Source organism: Patiria miniata, unplaced genomic scaffold (assembly GCF_015706575.1).
Source record: "Patiria miniata isolate m_02_andy unplaced genomic scaffold, ASM1570657v1 HiC_scaffold_17, whole genome shotgun sequence".
NCBI lineage: Eukaryota > Metazoa > Echinodermata > Asteroidea > Valvatida > Asterinidae > Patiria > Patiria miniata.
The window spans coordinates 440,424-462,942 of record NW_024037055.1 but is presented as its reverse complement, the minus strand read 5'-3'; the positions used below and the strand labels follow the sequence as shown (position 1 = coordinate 462,942).

General features: G+C 41.8%; 2 protein-coding genes across 3 annotated transcripts in view; one reads left to right on the top strand and one right to left on the bottom strand.

Moving 5' to 3' along the window:
• The window catches only part of LOC119723309 (leucine-rich repeat-containing protein 9-like), a 104,243-nt gene extending 84,095 nt beyond the window's left edge, over positions 1-20,148 (bottom strand). Inside the window, exon 1 of one of the 2 annotated variants that reach the window (XM_038193862.1) lies at positions 20,112-20,148. The gene's annotated coding sequence lies outside the window, so the exon portion shown is untranslated. The remainder of the gene's footprint in view (positions 1-20,111) is intronic. The other variant, XM_038193863.1, reaches the window with a different exon arrangement.
• On the top strand, positions 4,689-5,366 carry LOC119723964. The gene has a single exon (XM_038194885.1). It carries the CDS (start codon positions 4,689-4,691, stop codon positions 5,364-5,366), a length of 678 nt encoding a protein of 225 aa, XP_038050813.1.
• Positions 20,149-22,519: the final 2,371 nt, after the last annotated feature.

Here is a 22,519-nt window from a genome sequence, read left to right as displayed (position 1 = left end):
GAGTATATCTACCGCTGACTTTTGGGGGTATTTCTACTAGGCTGTCAAGGGGATATGGGAAAAAAATTGTCTCTCCTTCAGCTAACTTAAGACTGATTTGAACTTGTATGAACGACTTATAAGTTATATGTAGTATCATGGAGGAAAAAGAACAGTACGACTAATATATCGACAGGGTACGACATACCGTAATTTCCTGCGGATAAGGCGCGCGGTGGATAAGGCGCAGGTCCCTAAAATCACCCCCAAAAAATTCAAACGCCAACAGATAAGGCGCACCGCCGCATAAGACGCATGTTTGACCACACACAGAAGAACACCAGGCGTCACCCGGTGTCGGTACATCGCCACAAAGGGGCCATTGTGTTGCCTTAGAATGATCACACTATTCGGAGGATGAATTAAACCGTAACCACATTGGCTGGACACATGTAGAGCCATGAAGAAAAGCTGTGCATGCTTGCTTGCGGTTTCCGATCCTGGCCTTCCTTGGCCTTTTGTTAATGCAGTGCGGCCCAATCAGCGGCCAAAAACGATGGTCCACGCACTGTCTGAAGATATTGCAACACGCACGCTGGATCAGATTCGTAGACTTGCCCAGTCCCTCCGAGCCAGATGTTGCGCCCTCTACCGGTGACTAATACAACGGCCACAAAGAAAAACGTTTGTATGACGGCATTGTTGGAACGAAAGCACGATCACTAAGGGGGATCAACGCATTGCGGCATTGTTGGAATGAAAATACGGTCACAATGTCTGGAGAGTTGAGCCTTGGTTGACCGCACTATTGATTGCGGCATGTAAAGAATTCTTCACACAAAGACCGTCACTTTGAACTCAAGCGACACCAGATAAGGCGCACCTGTAGATAAGGCGCAGCGATGTTTTTGTGGTCTAGAAAGTCAGATAAGACGCGTCTTATCCGCAGGAAATTACGGTATATATGTTGACAGAGTACGACTAATATACCGACAGGGTACGACATAATATGTCGCCAGGGTATGACATATCAAACATATGAAATAATGTTGACAGGTGCAGGTACGACATATAGGCCTATGTACGATCTGATATGTCGAGTCGACAGGGTACGATATATGTCGCATGTGTGCGACTTGTATCTCGTACGTACGACATATTTAATGCAACTCGTATGTATAAAAACCTACGATTTATATGTTATACTTACGACTTACATGTCATACGTACATGTCGTAGGTGTGACATACAATTCGTACGTACGCGTTAAAATACATGTGTCGTACGTATGAGAAATATGTTGCACATGGTACGAATTCAGGGAGAGATTTTATTCACCAAGTCCCTATATGACAGTTTTGTATATTTCCATCCCAAAGTCAATAGCTCGTCTCTTGCAGTTAATTCCTACAGTTGCGACAGGATTTATAGATACGAGTTAACCTGCATTCGATAAAATGTGTACGATTTGACCTGGGTCCGAGTTGACCTGTTCCCTAAATTCGCTGTCAGAATGTCACGCCAAGAGTAGCGGCGATAATGTACGCTGTTGCACCGACAATAAGCGTTGGCGGTACGTCTTGAACTGTCCAATTCGCAATACATTGGAAATAGTATCATCATTTTGAACAAGTGTTCCTTCATATTTCATTTGTTTGGAATAAAACTGGAGAAATGGTTTAAAATGGGATTGAAATACCTGGATATTTATTTTTGAGTGAACATACATGGTGTTTACGGTAATTTGCAGGGTTCATGAATATGTATGTAGCAGGTCAAAGTTTACGGGCTTTGATTGGATATCGTGTAATATATGCGCATCAGAAATTCTCGGCCGAGTTTGGCCGAAAATATAAAGAAACACATAAGGAATTTGCCACGGTTGCGTCAAGGCTATCCTCCGCCTCGACTCACTGTACAGCTGTTTGCGGAAGTGTATGTGGGGTGTACGTACATGCACACAAGGCACATGCAAGGGTTGTTGAGACTAACGGTATAGTACAACAAGTGTGTCGCGGCGCGCGCTGTGTGCAGTAGCGGGAACATGCTCATATGGGAACAAGCTGATAGCCTTGGTCAAGGCTACCCCTGTCTTGGACTTGACCTAGCTGTTTGACCCTTTGAATTTGGGACTAGGCCTCGTGTAGGTGGTCGTGGGCATTCTGACTTCAGCCGTCGAACAATCAGGATCAATGCCACCTCACCTCCTACATGAGCCTGTTTCAACTATTTCTTCTGAAATAGGCGAGTTCCCGAATTCTGTTTTGTTTTCTTATGATGTGCTTAATAATAATGTAGTGTGTTGCTTTATTGAGTTACCCTCATGGTAAATTGGTATTTGATAGCAAGATTTCATTTTAGTATTTCTAGTTGTTTAGCAAGGGTTACCATTCCTTCTATAGTTGATAGTTTAGTGTTATTGCTTAGAGGATTCTTTCTTACTTAGTTTGATAATTCATTGGGATTATTCAGTCACTGATTACGTACGATATTCTTATTGATATTAGATAGCATATGTATTCTTGATTTTGATTATGTAGTTGTAGTATATCTGCTCTGTGCTGACTTTTTGGTCTTTTTTCATTGAAAAAACACAATAAGATCTAAGGATGTATCATTAATTGAGAACTAATCATTATGTTCGTTTCTCTCATAATTCCATTGAACTTCTTCAATACAATTATTTCATTCGATTGATAATATTCTGTATCCGAGAGGATTCTAAACCTTGGGAATATGAATTAAGGCAGTGACCAGTGCAGTTTGGACATGCATTTCTTTAATAGCAATATATAAGAAGAAACAAAGAAAAGGACTTAGTGTGATTGACCTCAAAGCCACTAGAGTTAGCCTGGTCTGTAGAAAGGTTGTAAAGTTATAATTCCCAGAAGAGGCAACTAACTACTGCACTTGGTGAACTGTTTACCCATCCAAGGTTGATGTGAAATTACTTTGACGTTAGCCTTATTCATTATGTTTTATGGCTTGCTCCAATTTCCTTCATTTTTCAGTAAGCACACTTTACTGTTAAGGAGTTCCTTACTTGTTCTTTAAGTCGTTTGTCTTTTTAGGTATTTGCTTCAAATATCTGGACCATCTGTTTAGCCTGTTGGTTGTTTCAGTTGACAGATTTTTTTAATGTCAGTTACCTTTTTGATTCAGGTCAGCCTGAAGTGACTTTTGATTGAACCCTAAGCCAAGGGCTATTTTGTTTGTTTTACTTTTATTTTGTTTTCCATTCAAAATAAGATCATTCTGTAAGGTTTAGTTTTCTCTTATAGTTAGTGAATATTTTATCTTTGATTATTTTGTATTATTTTCTGGTTTAGTTATTCTTTATTATTTTAGGTTTAGTTTATAATTTTGTTGGGCATTCTGACTTCAGCCGTTGAACAATCAGGATCAATGCCACCTCACCTCCTACATGAGCCTGTTTCAACTATTTCTTCCGAAATAGGTTTGACGTCAGCATGGGCGTCGCGAGGGGGGGGGCAAGGGGGGGCACTTGCCCCCCCCCTGGAAAAGCCAACAAAAAAAAAAAAAAAAGGAAGAAAAAAAAGAAAAAGAAAAGAAAAAGAGGCGCGAAGGCAAAGTGGTGTAAATTTAATGTGTTAGGGGGGGGGGGCAAAATGTCCCTGCCCCCCTCTAAAACTGATAAATCGGGAATGTGTTGAGAAATACAAGCATTTTTTGACAAAATTTTTTTGGGCCCCCCTCTAGAAAAAATCCTGGCGACGCCCATGGACGTCAGCCAGACAAGAGGACCGAGTCCAGTACTACCTCCAGTAGTATTGGAGTTCCAGTCTTGAGAGCCGTAGGAGCGTCAACCTTCCCCGCCATACCAATCAGCTGTTCCTGTGTTTTGCAACCAAGCTCCGAACCTGCAACCTATCTCTTCTAGTATACTTTCTTCTGTGTCCATCCGCGACTTCCTATCATCATCTAATGAACTGAAGTTTGCGCCTGCGCGTTCGTGTGAACTTTTCGTGTATACAAATCCGGATCGCCGCTTATCATTCCGATGATTCTTTTGATGTGTGTTCCATTTAATAAGTGTTGTTCATTAATATTGGATCTTGCTTGACAGCCGTGAACCGGTAATATCATTAAAAAAGGATTTCCATTCAGGAAAGACCTGTGACAAAATTTGGAGGCACCACCCGGATTGGGTCGAATCGTTAAATACAGATTGTATTAGCAACCCACAGTCAAACCAAATAGATCAATTAGCGAGATCCAAAATTAATATTTTGCCTACATTAAGAGCTTGTGCTTATTTCCCTCTTGTGTTCTTAACATTGTGTATTGTTTGTTATACATCATTTAAGTCATGCCCGAGACAGAGGCTAAGATTGAGCAGAATAGTGATTTTAAGCAGGCATTGGATGATTTTTTGGAAGAACATGGCAAGAGTCTTGATAACATACAGATGCCCCCAAGCCAATCGGCCAAACCCACCGATGCTGAACCTACCATAAAGCATGTTCTTTCTTCACATCGCCGATGACTCCGCCTGTTCTCCGGCAAAGTCCCAGTCCCAAGCGGGGAACTGGACTATGAAAGCTGGAAGCGGCCAGCCCGTCTTCTTCTGGATGATGATAGTATCACATAGGCTGAGAAATTGAGCAGAATTGTCGAATCGATACTACCACCAGCCAGTAACATCATCTGGGCCCTGGGAAGCTCGGTTACAGCAGAGGAATGACTGGATGGGCTACAAAAAGGCGTATGGAACAACCGTAGATGGCGATGAATTGTTCTTGCGCTATAGGGAGTGCTTCCAGGCAGAAGGTGAGACAGCCTCTGACTATCTCACCCGATTACATCAGCAACTGACCCGTGTAGTGGAGGCCGATGGTGTTAATATTCAGCAAGTGAACAATGTGCGGGTGCAGCAGTTCTGCCGTGGCTACCTTTATAATGAGGAGCTACTGATGAAGCTTGATCTAAAGCGGCGGAACCTGGCTCCCAATTTCGTTGATCTGCTACGCGAAGTCCAGCGGGAAGAACAACGGGTGTTGGAGAAGGACAGTCGGAGGAAAACTGATAAGAAGGAGATGCCAGCAGCTAAGCGGGCTGCAGTGATGGCCCAGTCCACTGTTGTGAGGGAGGACCACCGAGTAAAACACTTGGAGGAGGTGGTTGCTCAGCTTCAACAGCAACTGTCTGCTGCCTTGGCATCCCCTCCAAGTGTTACGCCTAGACCTGCTCCGCGCTATCCTACAAGAGCCCCACGAAAGAGACCCATGGTGTGCTTCAACTGTGGCCAATTAGGACACAGAATGGAAGGCTGCACGAATCCCAGGGACGCAGAGAGGGTCCAGCAACAGATGATAGCACGCTCTCAGCCTCCCCGCGGTTCGGGAAACGACAGTGGCCACCAGTAGCGGGACAACTTGCGGCCAAGAGTATACCAAGTCCTATAAGGCGAGAAGTATCCAGGAAGACTACCCTCTCCCTCAGCATGAGCAGTAACCCCCTCCAAGGGCTACCGAAGAAACTGGTGGGCAACCCGGCCATTCTTACTGCTGAGATAGAGGGTACTGAAGTCCCATGCCTTATGGATACTGGGTCCCAGGTAGCGTGCATCGCTGAGTCCTTTTACAGGACTCATCTTCGTCATCATCCACTATAGCCCATCACCAATCTTCTTGTGGTAGGAGCTAGTGGACAATCGGTGCCTTACCTAGGGTACATAGAGGTGAAAGTGCGATTCACAAAAGAGACGGCTGGAGTTGACATGGAAACCACGACGTTGGCACTGGTCACCCCCAGCCGAGATGGCAGCAACCAAGCACCTCTCTTTCTAGGCACGAACACCAGCATTGTTGGGAGGCTGTTGGAAAACTGCAAACAAGAAGCTGGCCCAAACTTCCTCCAGAAGTTACAGGTAACCAGCGCTTGGATGGCAGCCTACCTCCAGATTTAATCTTCTGCCATGACAACTAGGCCAGACGGCAAAGTATCAGATGTTCAGCTTCTCAGCGGTCCTGTGTCGATAAAGAGGGGCAACCATGTAGAACTACAAGGCTCAAATGATAACCCATTCCAGGCGGAGGCAGTGATTATGGTTGAGGCCGATGAAGGCTGTTTTTCCCCTGGTGGTCTGGTCGTCCAACGGACAGTAGACGTCATTTCCCCAAATTCTGGAAGCAAGGTGGCAATGATGGTGAAGAATGAGTCCGAGCATGATATCATTCTCCCAGAAGGTATCACCATCGCCCATGCTTATGCTGTGGAGGAGCTTCGGTCCTTACACCCAGATAAATTGGATGAGAAAGTCACATCCCCTAGACATCAGGCCAGTTGCACAAATATTGAGGTCCCAGAGGAGCAACCACTTGAATTTGACTTCAAGGGTTCGCCAATTCCAGAAGAGACAAAAGAATGGGTCACCCGGCTCTTACGGGAGAGGTTGCAGGTGTTCTCCAGAGGTGATTTGGATATTGGCTGCACTTCAGCAGTCAAACACCAAATCCGCCTTTCTGACGACTCGCCCTTCCGTGTGAGGTCACGGAACATCGCCCCCGCAGGTTACTTAGATGTGAGAAGACATCCGAGGGAGTTGATGGACCGTGACATCATCCGCCCTTCCGAAAGTCGGGGCTGGAGTAAGCACTGATCCCGATAAAATTAAGGCAGTCAGGCCCTGGCCCACTCCATCTAATGTCCGGGAGTTGAAGTCTTTCCTCAGGTTTACAGGATACTATAGGAGGTTCGTGGAAGGATATTCAACAACTGCACGCCCACTCCACCAGTTGACAGCCCGTTGTGACCTTACAAGGAAGTTTAAGAAAGGAGACAACGGAAGGCCTTAGTCCGCAGTGCCAGTGAGCCCTTTGGAGATAGATGGACACCTGCATGCCAGTCTGCCTTCGATGTGCATACAGACAAGCTTACTACAGCCCCAGTTCTCGGCTTTGTGGACTATGGCTCTCCATTTGTCCTCCACACCGATGCCAGCTTGACAAAACTCGGCGCTGCATTGTACCAGGAGCAGGACGGGAAGCTGAGAGTCATTGCCTATGCCAGCAGGGATCTATCGCGTAGTGAAGCCAACCATCCTGCCCATAAACTCGAGTTCCTGGCCCTGAAATGGTCCATGACGGAGAAATTCCATGATTATCTGTATGGCGGGAAATTCACAGTGTTTACAGATAATAACCCACTGACCTATGTGTTAACATCGGCCAGACTTGATGCGACTGGGCAGCGATGGTTGGCTGCACTGGCAAACTATGACTTTCGCATCCAGTATTGCCCAGGAAGAAAGAATGCTGATGCTGATGGCTTGTCAAGACGGCCCCAGTTAACTTCACCTATAGATGAAGACTCTGATGGGAATGACGAGCGCCTCCAGCAGCTAAGAGACAAGATCTTGGGTGAAAGTGATGTCAAGTTAAATGAGTCAGTGGTGGCTGTTTTGTGCCAAAGTGTTGACCAACGTCCCAGTAGCACCCTTTTGGAGACCATCAGGGATTCAGCGAGTGCGGTGCCTGAAGGCTTGGAGGGCACAGGGTGTCAAGGTCAGGACTCCCTCCCAAGCTTAACAAGCAGGGACTGGGTGGGTCTTCAGCACCCTGACGAAGACATACGGTATGTCATCCAATGCATGCAGGCGGGAAAGCAGCCCGATGCCAAGGAGCGTTCAGCCTTAATGGATGGGAAGAAGATTCTACTCCGACAGATCAAACAACTTGTGCTCAAAGAAGGTGTATTGTTCAGAATGGCTCCCAGTACAAATGAGTCCCCACACCAACAGCTTGTCTTGCCTAAGAGCTACAGGTTCCTTGCTTTTGATGGAGTACATGATCAAGTTGGTCACTTGGGCTTGGAGAGGACCCTGGACCTGGCGAGGGCTCGTTTCTATTGGCCCAAAATGGCTGATGATATTGAAGAATTGTGTCGCATCTGTCCTAGGTTGTCTCCGTCGCAAGAAGAAGATGCTCAAGATGGCACCATTGGTATCCATCAAGACGACTCATCCGATGGAGCTCGTCTGCATGGACTTTCTGTCTCTTGACCCCGACGATAAAAACACCATGAACATCCTCGTCCTGACGGATCACTTTACAAGATATGACCAAGCATTCCCCACAAAGGACCAGAAGGCGAGGACGGTAGCCAAGGTGCTTTGGTAAGAGTGCTTCGTCCACTACGGCTTCCCAGAGCGCCTTCACTCCGATCAAGGGCGAGGCTTCGAATCTAGGCTTATCCAGGAGTTATGTCATCTAGCAGGGATTTGGAAGTCACGCACAATGCCATACCATCCGCAGGGGAACGGCCAGGTTGAAAGGTTCAATCAGACCCTTATCAGAATGCTCGGGACCCTGGATGCAGAGAAGAAAAACAAATGGCGCCTTCATGTGAAACCTCTGGTACATGCTTATAATTGCACCAAGAAAAGTGCTACCGGCATGTCCCCAAACTCCTTGATGTTTGGACGAGAACCTCGCCTGCCAGTCGACTTACAGTTTGGTCTACTAATCTCCAGGCATGAAGCAGTCAAACATCACAAGTATGTACAGGATCGTAAAGATCGCTTGCAGCGAGCTCACCAGATTGCTGCTGCTAATGCGGAAAGTACGAGATCAAGTGCTAGCAGTTGGTGACAGGGTGTTTGTGAGAAACGTGGGCCTCACCGGAAGACACAAGCTTGCTGACCGATGGACAAGCACCAAGTACCAAGTGATTTGACGGATCAGTGACGACATGCCTGTGTATGTTGTGAAAGAACTGAGAGTGGTGACGGAGCGACGGAACATGCTGTTGCCTTGTGAAGTTGTGGGTTTCTTCCCGAAACTCCGGTATTGCCTACACCCCCTGTTGATCCGAAACCAACCCCCGAGAGTTTCACCACGCCTGCCCAGACAAGGGAAAGACCAAGAACCGACGAATCTGCTCCACCCTCCTTCATCATCTGCTAGACTTGCTACAGATTCTGATTCATCTCCATCTGTGGTAGTGAACGAGAAGAAGACACAGCCAGTACCAGCCCCAAAGAACTTAATTCGTTGTGTGGTGAGCAGTAAGGATGATTTGGTGCCTACCAATCAACTGGATCCAGCAGCCCCACAGTTTGTTCCAGTGGAACCCCCAATCGGTACTGTTAGTCCAACTGATGAAGTTGAAAGTACTGGACCTACATCCACAGAAGCTGCTGCACAGTCTGAAGATGAAACTCACGTCTCCCTCCCAGAGGCAAAGAGTTCCACAGAGCCCAGTACTTCATCGTCAGACGAGTCAGCTACAGATAGTTCCCCAACCCGAGGCAGACGCAGATACCCGGTCCGAAACAGGAGACCACCTGATCGACATGGGTGCGGTGGATTGGGATTATCCGAGACAAGATTAATTGAAGAGCATTTGGCAATTCAAAAACAGAGCTTAGCCCTGCTTCAGTCCTGCCTGTTGCCTGCTTGAATTCACTTGTATCTGCTTTCAATTTATTATTTGTCATGCCGGGACGCCATGATTTTTTAGAATGTCAGTTACCTTTTTGATTCAGGTCAGCCTGAAGTGACTTTTGATTGAACCCTAAGCCAAGGCCTAGATTTGTTTGTTTTACTTTTATTTTGTTTTCCTTTCAAAATAAGATCATTCTGTAAGGTTTAGTTTTCTCTTATAGTTAGTATATATTTTATCTTTGATTATTTTGTATTATTTTCTGGTTTAGTTATTCTTTATTATTTTAGGTTTAGTTTATGATTTTGTTGGGCATTCTGACTTCAGCCGTCGAACAATCAGGATCAATGCCACCTCACCTCCTACATGAGCCTGTTTCAACTATTTCTTCCGAAATAGGTTTGACGTCAGCCAGACAAGAGGACCAAGTCCAGTACTACCTCCAGTAGTATTAAAGTTCCAGTCTTGAGAGCCATAGGAGCGTCAACCTTCCCCGCCATACTGTTCAGCTGTTCCTGTGTTTTGCAACCAAGCTCCGAACCTGCAACCCATCTCTTCTAGTCTACTTTCTTCTGTGTCCATCCGCGACTTCCTGTCATCATCTAATGAACTGAACTTTGCGTCCACGCGTTCGTGTGAACTTTTCGTGTATACAAATCCGGATCGCCGCTTATCATTCCGATGATTCTTTTGATGTGTGTTCCATTTAATATTTTTGATTCTGTTGATCATTGTTAATATGTGTTGTTCATTAATATTGGATCTTGCTTGACTGTCATATCGACTTGTAATTCGTTAAAATTTCATTTTGTAATTTTGTCTGCCGTGAACCGGTAATATCATTAAACAAGTCAGGTGTGTTTACAAACACAAATGCCCCGCAACCGTGACTGTTTCCATGACATAACACCACTCTAACATCAACTTACATGTACCTTGGTCAAATGGAACGTTCATTGACAGCATTAGTGTCTTCTGTAGGTTTTATATGAATTAATCCCTAATCCCTATGATCTCAGAATAAATACAAGATTTCTATTGTTTTAGTCACTGTGACCTTCACCCTTGACCTTTTGGCCCCAAATGCAAAAGGCTTCTTAGGATTGCCAAGGACAATCCACAAACCAAATTTGAAGTTCATATGTAAAGTATTTCTCAAGTTATCGCGCTGACAAAATTTCTATTGTTTCAGCCACTGTGACCTTGACCCTTGACCTTTCGGCCCCAAATGCAATAGGCTTCTTAGGATTACCAAGAACAATATACAAACCAAATTTGAAGTTCATATGTAAAGTATTTCTCAAGTTATCGCGCTGACAAAATTTCTTTTGTTTTAGTCACTGTGACCTTGACCCTTGACCTTTTGGCCCCAAATGCAAAAGGCTTCTTAGAATTGCCAAGGACAATCCACAAACCAAATTTGAAGTTCATATGTAAAGTATTTCTCAAGTTATCGCGCTGACAAAATTTCTATTGTTTCAGCCACTGTGACCTTGACCCTTGACCTTTCGGCCCCAAATGCAAAAGGCTTCTTAGAATTGCCAAGGACAATCCACAAACCAAATTTGAAGTTCATATGTAAAGTATTTCTCAAGTTATCGCGCTGACAAAATTTCTATTGTTTCAGCCACTGTGACCTTGACCCTTGACCTTTCGGCCCCAAATGCAAAAGGCTTCTTAGGATTACCAAGGACAATCCACAAACCAAATTTGAAGTTCATATGTAAAGTATTTCTCAAGTTATCGCGCTGACAAGATTTGTCCGGACACACACACCCACACACCCACCCACCCACGGAAGGACAAGGCGGAAACAGTATGCCCCTTCGGCTTCGCCGCGGGGCATAAAAAGGATTTCCATTCAGGAAAGACCTGTGACATAAACATTAACAAAGGGACTCAGAAAAATCCACAGTAAGTTCACCAACTTAGAATGAATGGCTTTTGCTGACAACCGTAGGCTATACATGTATCATCAAGCCAATGCAAAATTAGAGACTTGTTTATTAACAGACATAAAATATCTTCTTGATATTGCAGTATACATGTAGTAAATTAAAATTGCAGTAAAACAATGTTTGGGTCTTCAACTTCATGTCAAACGCTGTTATATCGGATTTGAAATTGGGATTGCAGCAAGGATTTAAATTTTTAATCTACTGATAGTGATTGACAAATAAAATGTGTCTTTTAATTTACAAATTATTTTATTGAAAAAACCATACCCCAAAAAGCAAAGCACTCAAACAGGTCAGTGTTTGAAACTGATAATTGAAATAGTAGACAAAGTATTAAGGCTTTCAAAAAGAAAAGAAAGAGAAAATTCAATGAAACAATTCTCATAATTAAAAGAGGAATAGGTTTACTAAATACCAGCTACTTTTCATATAGAATGGATTGTCTTGTGATTTAACAGTCTCCAAGCTGCAACAATAAAAAATTTCACGAAACTGCTTAAACAGTCATGAATGTGCCTATCATTTTTCATTTTCTATCAATTGTATAGGTAAGTTTTCTAGACAATTACACGTAAGCTTCACATGAAAGGCATGAAATACAAGATCAACCTCTGGTTGAGTGCAAACAAAAATTAGCTCGGTTCTTATAATGGAAAAATTACAATAAATAATGGACTACTATGTTAGCCAAAGAAAATTGCTGGGGAAAAAAAAAATCATTTTTGGAGTGATAAAGTAGAACTTTGAGGTGTGCGTTTTTGCATAGTGACGTCACAAACGTGTGCGTACTGAGTTCTCTTGCGTGGTTTTGGTTACCATTATAATAATTTATGTGCGCATGCATGGTCAGACCAAGTTGCCAAGGGTATCATATTTCATTAACATACGTGGAAGAAGGCAATTCAAGCTTCTGTAGTATTAAACAGATTTCATTTCATTTCAAATTGGTTTAGTATAAAGCATCATGAATCGCAGCCAAGGGCTGAATTGCACATGATTTACATTTTCGTTTATACAGCTAAAAAAAATACAATAATACTATAACATTACAATAAATATGATGTTAAAATGTTCCTGATAAAACTTACATAACACATCACAAGAAAACAATTAAAATAATAATAAAATGAAAAGTTCCCCCCAATCTGTGAAAAATAAAACCCAATTTTCGAAAAAAACAAACAGGCACATTAAAAATACACTGGATATTATACAATAAAAAGCCTCAATTAATCCAAGTTTGAATTTTTGGCCTTGTTCAGTAAATTGATTAACCGACCGGAGATTGTATTTGAACAGCGGTATAAAGGTCACTCCCGATGTTGGTTATGATCTTGTCGAGAAACGTTCTCCTCTTGTTGGCTTATCGACCACCTAGGCACCCTGGATATTGTATTTTGGCCGATACCAATATATCGGGTTTTTTTATATCGATATTATCAATATATTGATATTTTATTCATTTTAATTTTCAAGGTATTATAACAGGCGTGAATTGCATGGGATCTACTCTTTCGTTCACTTAAAACAAATAGCTGACACCGAATCTTCGTGGCGACGTATTAAGTCGTGAACCCAAGCACAACGGGTGATGTGGTCAATGACAACAGATTACAGATCTGTCGATAGCTGTGCGAGAGTGGTTTCGGAATCTATATCATACAGTACACCTTTCCAGTCACAGCAACAACAGAAATTCATTTTTAGCACCAAAATGTCCACGATAGTGCAACAGATGTCATCATTAGTGGTTCTGCATTATCTTTCTTAAATTTTGTACACATAAAGTCTGAAATGTTCAATCAATCATTGTTGTTTTAGATATTATCAACGAATTATGTTTTTTTTAGAGTGGCCAATGCATATTTATGATTATGCAAATAAGGGTGGAGTTTGCAGACCGATGTCAATGGAGAATACATTTAACTGCAACTGATTACCAAGGGGATTTGAGTACTGATATGGGAAGGGCAATGAAGCGGGCCTACAACCTTCCCACCGACATGGTGTTGCTAGGCAACTGTATATCCATGGTGACAGTGCATTTTAAAGGGGCTACTGATGGATGGGGCATTTTTTTCCCGACGAGAGCGTGGGAAAATACAAGACAACGGAACTCCTTCAAACCGCTACATATAAGCAAATCAATTCCCACCCCATCATCCAATTTTCTAAGCGGCACTACCTTTATTTTAATCAGCGAGAGCGTGTGGGAAAATACAAAACGATGCAACTTCTTCAAACTGCTAAATATAGGTAAACCAAATTTCACGTCTTTTGGGAAGTCCAACCTCACAATAAAGGATCATGTTTCTATATTGTTCAACTATTATCACCTTGTGTTGCTCATGAGAATGTTGGGGAAATGTCAAACAAACAACTCAAAGAAAAACCAATTAATTTTCTAACTATTAAATTCCAATTTTTGGATTTCTTTTATTTCAACCAATCACGGCACCGGGAAAAAGCTGCGAGTAAGACAAACACCAAAAATTATCTAGGTCAAGCAATTCCATGCCAGTCTCTGTATTTTTCTTGACCCACTTTTAGTTTCAACAGCTAAAAATTACTGACATGAGAAAACAGGAAAATACATGTAGATAACAACTTCACGATTTCAAAAGAACAACTCATCATTACTTTGAGACCGTGAATTCCAGCAAATATCAACAGAAAGTTCTGCCGCTCGGCATTTTGTAACGTATATTCTCAATCACAAACAAAACCGGGATTCGGTGTTTTAATTCCTAAACGGTGGAAATGCTGGTAAATTGTTCTAAGGGTACACCCCTAAACCGTAATGGTGTGATCCAATTCACTTTGGTGACATGTTCTAGCGTCCGTATTACGTATGTTGCCTACATGGGATGGGATACACGCTGCCGTGCATAGCGATATCATCAGCACGTGGTGCAAGTCTACGTACGTTTGGTTAGCAAATAATTCTCTGTTTTGGAGGATAAATTTGGTGATATTTTCGAGGCAAAGTGTACGCGAATTTTGAGTACGAGACTGAGATAGGTGACTGAATTTATTCTTCAAATGTCGCCGTATACGCCGCCCGGAATATAAGCTACAGGGACATTTTTCACTCAGCGTGAGAACCAACGTAAGCTGTGGCTTATCAAAAATTTGGGTAATGTGACAATGCACTTTCGTATTTTTTAATAAAGTTCGTTCCTCAGTAGCGATATTTTCGATATATTTTTCAATATCGATGTTTTCGAAGTTTCGATATTTTCGATATTTCTCCAAAATCCGATATTTTCGAAATATCAATATTACCAAATAACTAACATCGGCGATATCGATATCAAACCAATATCAATTAAATCAATATATCAATATATCGACGGTGCTTATGATCACCTGTCAAGTTGATTGAAGTCACCCAGTATTATGAAGGCAGCATCCGGATGACTTATTGCGAAAATGTCCATGGCTGTTATGATGTACTCGGTTAGCCTTGCTTCCTGCTCTTTATCAGCTCCGAGGTAGTATATCACTGCACAGTACAAATTTTAGATCGACCTTGGCAGTCTGTTGGGGCGCAGCTGTATCCAGACTACTTCCAAGTCATCTGGGATGGTAACATCCCTGAGGTAAGTTGCATGGAGGTGGTGTTTGGCATGAAAGGCAACCCCATCCCCGAGGCGGTGTTGACGAGACTAAAGCAAACATAGAATAACCTGGTAGGCTATAGAGACAAGTTGCGGGGGTAAATCATGCCTAAACCAGGTCTCAGTTATCGCACACACATCGATATCTTGATCCAGGATGATAGTTGTCAATTCATCAAGTTTATCACAAGCGGAGTGGGCGTTGCAAAGATAAACCGACGACAGGTTAGTTCTCTGCATACCTTTGTTGCGATCAGGGACAGATTGGATAGGAATGAGGTTGGCGAGGTTACAATTTCTGTCCACAGTCAAATTTACGTTCAATCGCAACAGGCTGATAATAGTTTGTATGATATGCTATCGGTGTCTGGATTTACTTATTCCACCTTTGCTTCCCCTAGGGGAACGTCAGATGCTAAGTTCATTTATTGTATTGCAGACATCTTTAGGGACACGGAATTGCAGCGTAGTAGAGCAGATGTTATACAGTTCGTTGATGCTGTAGCAATGAGAATTTTGCGCAAACGATGTGATGTGCACACTGTAAAATATCAATTAACATGTTCCAAACTACTTATAACCGAGAAATTAAGTTGCCACTATTAAGACGAAACTGCCCGTTACTGGCTTTGGCCCACGGCCTATACAGGTTGCCTGAATGGACACTTTTTTATCAAAGCATGTTTGCTTTTTATGCATGTCCAAATATGTAACGTGAGTATAAACCGATTTTGTGCATCTTGTTTATAACACATAACACATTTTTCTTGATGTCATCTTTGGTGCTTAGGTACATGTAGGTCTAGGTCTACTCTATCTACCATGGGATAACAGTTATTAAACCTTTTCAGTAAGGTAATTACAGCCCAAGGAAACTCAAAAGTACATCAAAAATGTAACGTGAGTAACCGTGGAATTGCCCATTTGTATGTTTTCATTTTAACAAACAGTTCTGGAAACAAATTTGTCTTTGAGAATAAAAACATCAACAACAAGAAAAGTGAATTCTTACAACACATAACCCCCAATACAGTATGCTTTGTAAATCATCCTGATGTCACATGACCCATGATGGCCACAAAAATTGAGTCAGTCGGCCCAGGTAACCGGAAGCAGGAGTATTTTTTGTTTCATCAACGGGTCATTCCAGGTCAGACCAACGCACTTTTTTACCTCATGTCTTCCGATTTTGATAAAAATTGCTGTGCTTGTAGGTCCTGATGAGCAATGAATGCGCACCAATTTTTAGCCCGATCCGACCTACCATATGGTTAAGGCAGAAACCACCCCAAAAAAATGGAAATTTTTAGAGTAAAATACCACCCTTTTGGTAGAAATATGTCAAAACCGTGTCAATTTTCATCGAATATGCGAATTTGGTATCAAAATAATAAGAATTGCATGCTCACATCAACTCTTTTGTCAAATTAAATTTTGTGAAAAGTAGGTCACTTGACCTTAAATATGTTATCATAACCTTTGACCCAATTTATGTACTAATGTATCATTCCGAAAATTAACGAAATGAAAATGACTTGATAGAGCATGTCTTCCTCTATTAGAATCCACTAAAAATCAATTGGGGTCTTTAAAATTTACAACTTTTTGACTATTTATGTACAGTCGGTGGGTTACAAATGAGTCAATTTATAGACTTTACATTAGAAATCCACCCACACATTTTACTATTCTGTTTCTAAAGGTACGTAAATTAATCTTGGTTTGGGAATTTCTCATGATTAGGGCTGATGAGGCATAACCAGATTCATAATATATAAATTATCAGCAGTGGCGCACCCAGGATTTTGCTTTTTTTTGTGGGGGAGGGGGGGGGCTCATAATTTGTTTGTTTTCAAATTTCTGTAGAAGATTGAAAAAAAAAATTACCCCAAAATCAAACAAACAAATTGACAACCTTGGGGATGGGTTCCAGCCCCTCTGCCCCCCCCCCCCCCCCCCCCCCCCCCCGTGCCACTGATATTAGTTATCCCACGAGTGCGCTTTGATAATTGAGTGGTCGGGTACAACCCGACCACTCTTTGGAGTTGTTGCGATTAATCTTTCTTTCTTTCTTTCTTTCTTTTCCGTACAGCACGTTTCCGCAGGTTTTCTCCTAGACGGTTTATAATAGGAACTTGTAACTGTCAATATATATCGACCCTCATCCTAAGTGGTGCATATTACTCTGACGTCATTATGACGTCATCGGGTGTTAAATTACAAGCGATTTTACCTGAAAAAGTGACCAATTACTTTCAACTATAACTCTTGAACAAAGTTATTAATAGTAATAAATAGTAATTAATAGTAATTAAATGTATTCTGTAATCAGATAGACCATGAAGCTATAAACATTTTTTGTTGTGTACGTGAAGTCGCTTGACCTTTACTTCCGGGTCTACTGGAAGGTCAAAGTTAGGTGAATTCAAAATGAAGACGTTGACCTGAAATCAAAAAAATGCAAAATTTCTTCCGAACGGTTTACGGTATGATCACAAAACCTTGTATGAACTTGTACCATGATACGAAGATGCTATACATTTTGTTACGTCATCATGACCTCATCAGGTATCAAATTACAAGCGATTGAAGGGCAAATTTTGACAAAATAGTTTGTTTTATATCTTTTGAACCGAATAAAGTATCGTGTTCGTTTTTTCGTGAGGTTGTAGAGAGAGAAAATTGCCGTGAGAAAATTGTGTGTTCCCGGACACAAAACCGCTTGACTTTTACTTCCGGTGTTACCGGAAGTGCAATAAATACTGAATATAACTCAAAAGCGGAAGCATTTTACTACAGACATATATAGTATGGAAGTGTTTAGTGAGGAATGGCAGACACGGAAAACAGTGTGATGACGTCATCATCCGAAAGGGCGCCCCCTAGCAGCACATAAAATAGTGTATATTTTCTTTAATTTTAAAACCATAGGTTCAAATTTTACCAAATCGCCCCTTGATATCTTTCGATTGACCATAGATAACTGGGCGAGGTTTCAAATTCATGACGTCATCAGACCGGAAGTTACTTCTATGAGAATTGGCCAACGATCATATTTTAAGTGAAATTCTATCATTTGATCCATGTTGTATATCTTAGTCCAAATAACGATACCATTACAGTGTTCTCTTTTGCTTCCAAATACTGTGACGTCATCAAACCGGAATTTTGGTGTTATGAATACATACACTTATATTTTTCCAAATGTTCATATGTTATTTAACTTCACAATGAACATCCATTCCGAACTGTAAATCAGTATTCACTTTCCGTTTTTGACTATAATGAAGATATCAAGCCAGAAATGACTTGTATGTGTACATAAAATGTTTACTGAAATTTATCAGACCATTAAAAATGTATTTTTAAACAAAATAATTAATTTTGTGATCCTTTGTTCTTACATACAATTCATAACTTAACTGGACAGTGTTTCATAAAATAATTGTCTGCCCAACCACTCTGCGTTTGTAACAACAAACGCGAATCTCTAGTTTATATTATGAATCTGGTTATACCTCACCAGCCCTAACCATGAGAAATTCCCAAACCAAGATTAATTTAAGTACCTTTAGAAACAGAATAGTAAAATGTGTGGGTGGATTTCTAATGTAAAGTCTATAAATTGACTCATTTGTAACCCACCAACTGTACAAAAATAGTCATAAAGTTGTAAATTTTGAAGACCCCAATTGATTTTTAGTGGATTATGATTAAGGAAGATATGTTCTATCAAGTCATTTTCATTTCGTTGATTTTCGGAATGATACATTATTACATAAATTGGGTCAAAGGTAACGATAACATATTTAAGGTCAAGTGACCTACTTTTCACAAAATTTAATTTGCACAAAAGAGTTGATTTGAGCATGCAATTCTTATTATTTTAATACCAAATTTGCATATATTCGATGAAAATTGACACGGTTTTGACATATTTCTACCAAAAGGGTGGTATTTTACTCTAAAAATGTCCGTTTTTGTGGTTTCTGCCCTGACCACATGGTAGGTCGGAGCGGGCTAAAAATTGGTTTGCATTCATTGCTCATCAGGACCTACAAGCACAGCAATTTTTATCAAAATCGGAAAACATGAGGTAAAAAGTGCGTTGGTCTGACCTGGAATGACCCCAATGTGAAACAAAATGAAAGCTTTTGAAAAGCATATTTTTCCATGAGTGCGACTGCACTCTGAGTGCATATTTTTTTTTAGTCCAAGAAGTTAGTTTTTAGTCCAACTTAGATTTGTTCAACCTTTGATTTAACAATTGCAACCCCGGGGGTCCTCAAACAAATGCACGTACACACATGCATGTATACACGTAAACACACTGTATTACATTGCATATGAAAGGGGAACTCCCGAGCATTGATATGAGTAGAGGTCGCTGTTCATATGGGTCTGTACAGGATGAGTCAGAATGATCTGGACCCAAATTAAAGAAAATATTAAAAAACTAGACTTACATGTATGTTTGTGGACAAACACAGGGCTGTTTCGGTTATTTTTTGTGACATGTGACATGTGACATATAAAGTTTCAAGTATAAGTTCCATCCAGGAAGGATGTGTAGTTCTGTTTATAACTGGTGGCATATAATAATGTGATTACATTCTCATAGGTCTTTGAATTATGACGTCACATGTGACGTCATCAATTTGACGTCATCAATTTTCATCTATAACTATATTTTTGTTTGTAAGTAACAACTAAGCCATAGCATACATCGTTGAAAGCAAGTTCACATCTTTCACCAATTTTAAATTACAAGACACTTCCGGTTTCAACCGGAAGAAAGGGTCACGTGATTTTGCACATAACAAATGAAGACCCTGGATTATTCTATCGATTCCTGCAAACGTCAAGTTCAGGTCTCTCACAGTTGATTTTATATTGATTTTTAAAGATTAAATCTATTAATTTTTAACGTGACGTCATGTGATCCATGGATGACGTCATCGTGACGTCACTTCAATTTTCATCTTTAACACATCCAGGTTAAGGTACATACTAAGTTTCAACCTTTTCGAACCTGCATTTATGGCCTTCAAAATATGGACCTATATTGTGACGTCACATGTCACGTGATGACGTCATCGTAACGTCACTTAAATTTTCATCTACAACACATTCCGGTTTAGGTACATACCAACTTTCAACCCAATCGGACCTGTAGTTCTGGAGATATAGCCCAATCTGTCAGATCTAGCCGAATTCTGCTAGAAAATGATCACAACAGAAAAAAACGCATATAATGTCAATGTTCGGCACACAACTTCAGATACTGGTTTAAGTGTGTGCCAAGTATAAAGTGCCGGTAACAACGAAACGTGTACAAATGCTATGGACAAAATGACTGAAAAAGAAAAAAAAATAGAGATCTATGTCTGTTTGCAACAGAACATAGGGCTTTTCCGCATGATAATCTTTTTTTATCAATAACACATCCTTGATAATGCATCTATGTGTACAAAGTTTCAATCGAATCAGACTTGAAAGAAACTGTGACAATTGTAAATTTATTGAAATGTTTTTCCTCACAAACTTTTTCTCTGTATGACCGAAAACACAAAGTATAGTATACAGATACATATACATGTGTTGTACAGTCTAAATGCACCATTTGTTGTCTAGTTTTCAAGTGAATTTTCCAAAATTAAACCAACTGTCTTCATAAAATCACACATTCATAGCTGGATATGTCCTATCTATCCCATCTACGAATTAAGACGATTGCAAAACAAAACGTACATAAAAAGGAACTATGCATGACATGAAACAAATTAGCATCCTCAAAACGAGCCACCCCCCTGAAATTATATATGTTTGTACGTGCATAATGATTTGCTGTACACCTTCCTCCGACCGCGTACAAGCTAAAAGAAAAGGCAGAAAACCTACGAAAATGTCGCCACAAGGACTAGCACAAGCTAATCAAATGAAAGCTCGTTTCTTTCTTTATCGATGTGTGGTGATAATTTGTTGTCCTAATCTAGTCAAGTCACAGCAAAGGAACTAAAAAAGAACAACCAAATTCATCCTCAAAATCGCACCCCAACTTCTAGTGAACCAAATTCTGCCCAAATATACTGTGATGAATCATCAACTATACGTTTTATACATTAACATGAACTGTATAGTGACTTTTCTTTAGTGCCCAGTCACTCATACTAGAACATCAGCATTTAATTGGCCAGCGCTGTTAGTGGGCGTGGCTTAAGTCATCTACTAAGCAATACTGCATTTTCATTGGTTGAGGCACCCTGTGTACTTTAGTAATGAGGGGCATTTATTGTATGTGAATGTATATGACCATGTTGGCCTATAAAAGGCACAGTTCAAGAGAATAAATCTCACTTCTTCGCCTGGTGGGACCAAAGAAGTCAAAGAAGTCTCCTGTCTCTGTTTTATTGTCAAATTGTCACTAATTAGGGTGTAAGTCTCCCCCACTTGAGCCACTAGAGCCACTTAAGCCACTTGAGCCACTTAAGCCACTGGTTAGCCACCCTGAGCCACCGGTCAGCCACCCAGAGCCACCGGTCAACCTCCCAAACCACAGGCTAATCCACCCAAAACCACAGGTTAATCCACCCAATCCCCTAAATCCCAAACACAAGTTGAGTTAGCGCTTTCCCCTGGTGGAGCAGAGTTGGGAGTGCTGTTCGTCACTTGGTGCTGTGGCCTCCAACCGCAGGTGCTTCAACTCCATCGGGACTGGGCCAGAGAGGCAAGGGACCGACTAGGCGACGCACGTTACATTGGTGGCAGCGGTGGGATCCACTGAGAGTGACGGGACAGCTAGCCAAAGGAACCACAGGGTGAGAGGGGTCAGGATCTATCTACCAGAAGCAGTGATTTGAGGATTCAGGGTGGACGTGGAGAACCACTAGTCACAGCAACAATGGACAGCAGAGACAGGATGTTGGAAGAAAGTGTGGGATACTTTGAGACGACACCAGCCAGGGTGACCAGCAGAGCAAGCATTAGGCTACACCCTGCGGTAACACCATCGCCTCCTATATTGACACCGGCAAGATCTGACGAGAGGATGCCGGGTGTTGGCATCAGGGCGCAGGAGCCAGTGACGGCACAAAAGCTCTTCCAACAGACCGGAAGAGTTGGGGAAGTGATGACACCTACGGTCGGCACAGCGGAGGCCTTTCCTCAGGCAAGATTCATGTCAACACCAGTGACATGGGGACCGGGGGTGGTAGAGCAGCCAGTCTACCGGAGTTTGACTGATTGGGGTGGAGTAGAACCAGCAGAGGTTCGACGGCAGAGACCTACTGGAACGAGCGATGGTCTGGTGGAGTCTGGATGGCCCTCGGCCCGGCCAAGGATGCAGGCTCCAGGGGAAATGCCAGGTAGCTTAAACACCCCACAGTTGGCGTTTGATGCGAGGTGTAAACTGCAGCAGCAGTTGGGAGAGGCGCCTGAACATCAGACGTGTACAGCACCACAGCGGGTGGTGGAAGAAGTCAGGAGCACAGGGCAGCACCTGAGGAAACCAGTGGATCCGGGAGAGAAAGGATCAGTAGAAAAGAAAACTCTGCCTGA

Excerpts from the sequence above, each read along its gene's own strand:
- LOC119723964 (XM_038194885.1), top strand. The coding sequence starts at position 4,689 with ATGGGCTACAAAAAGGCGTATGGAACAACCGTAGATGGCGATGAATTG.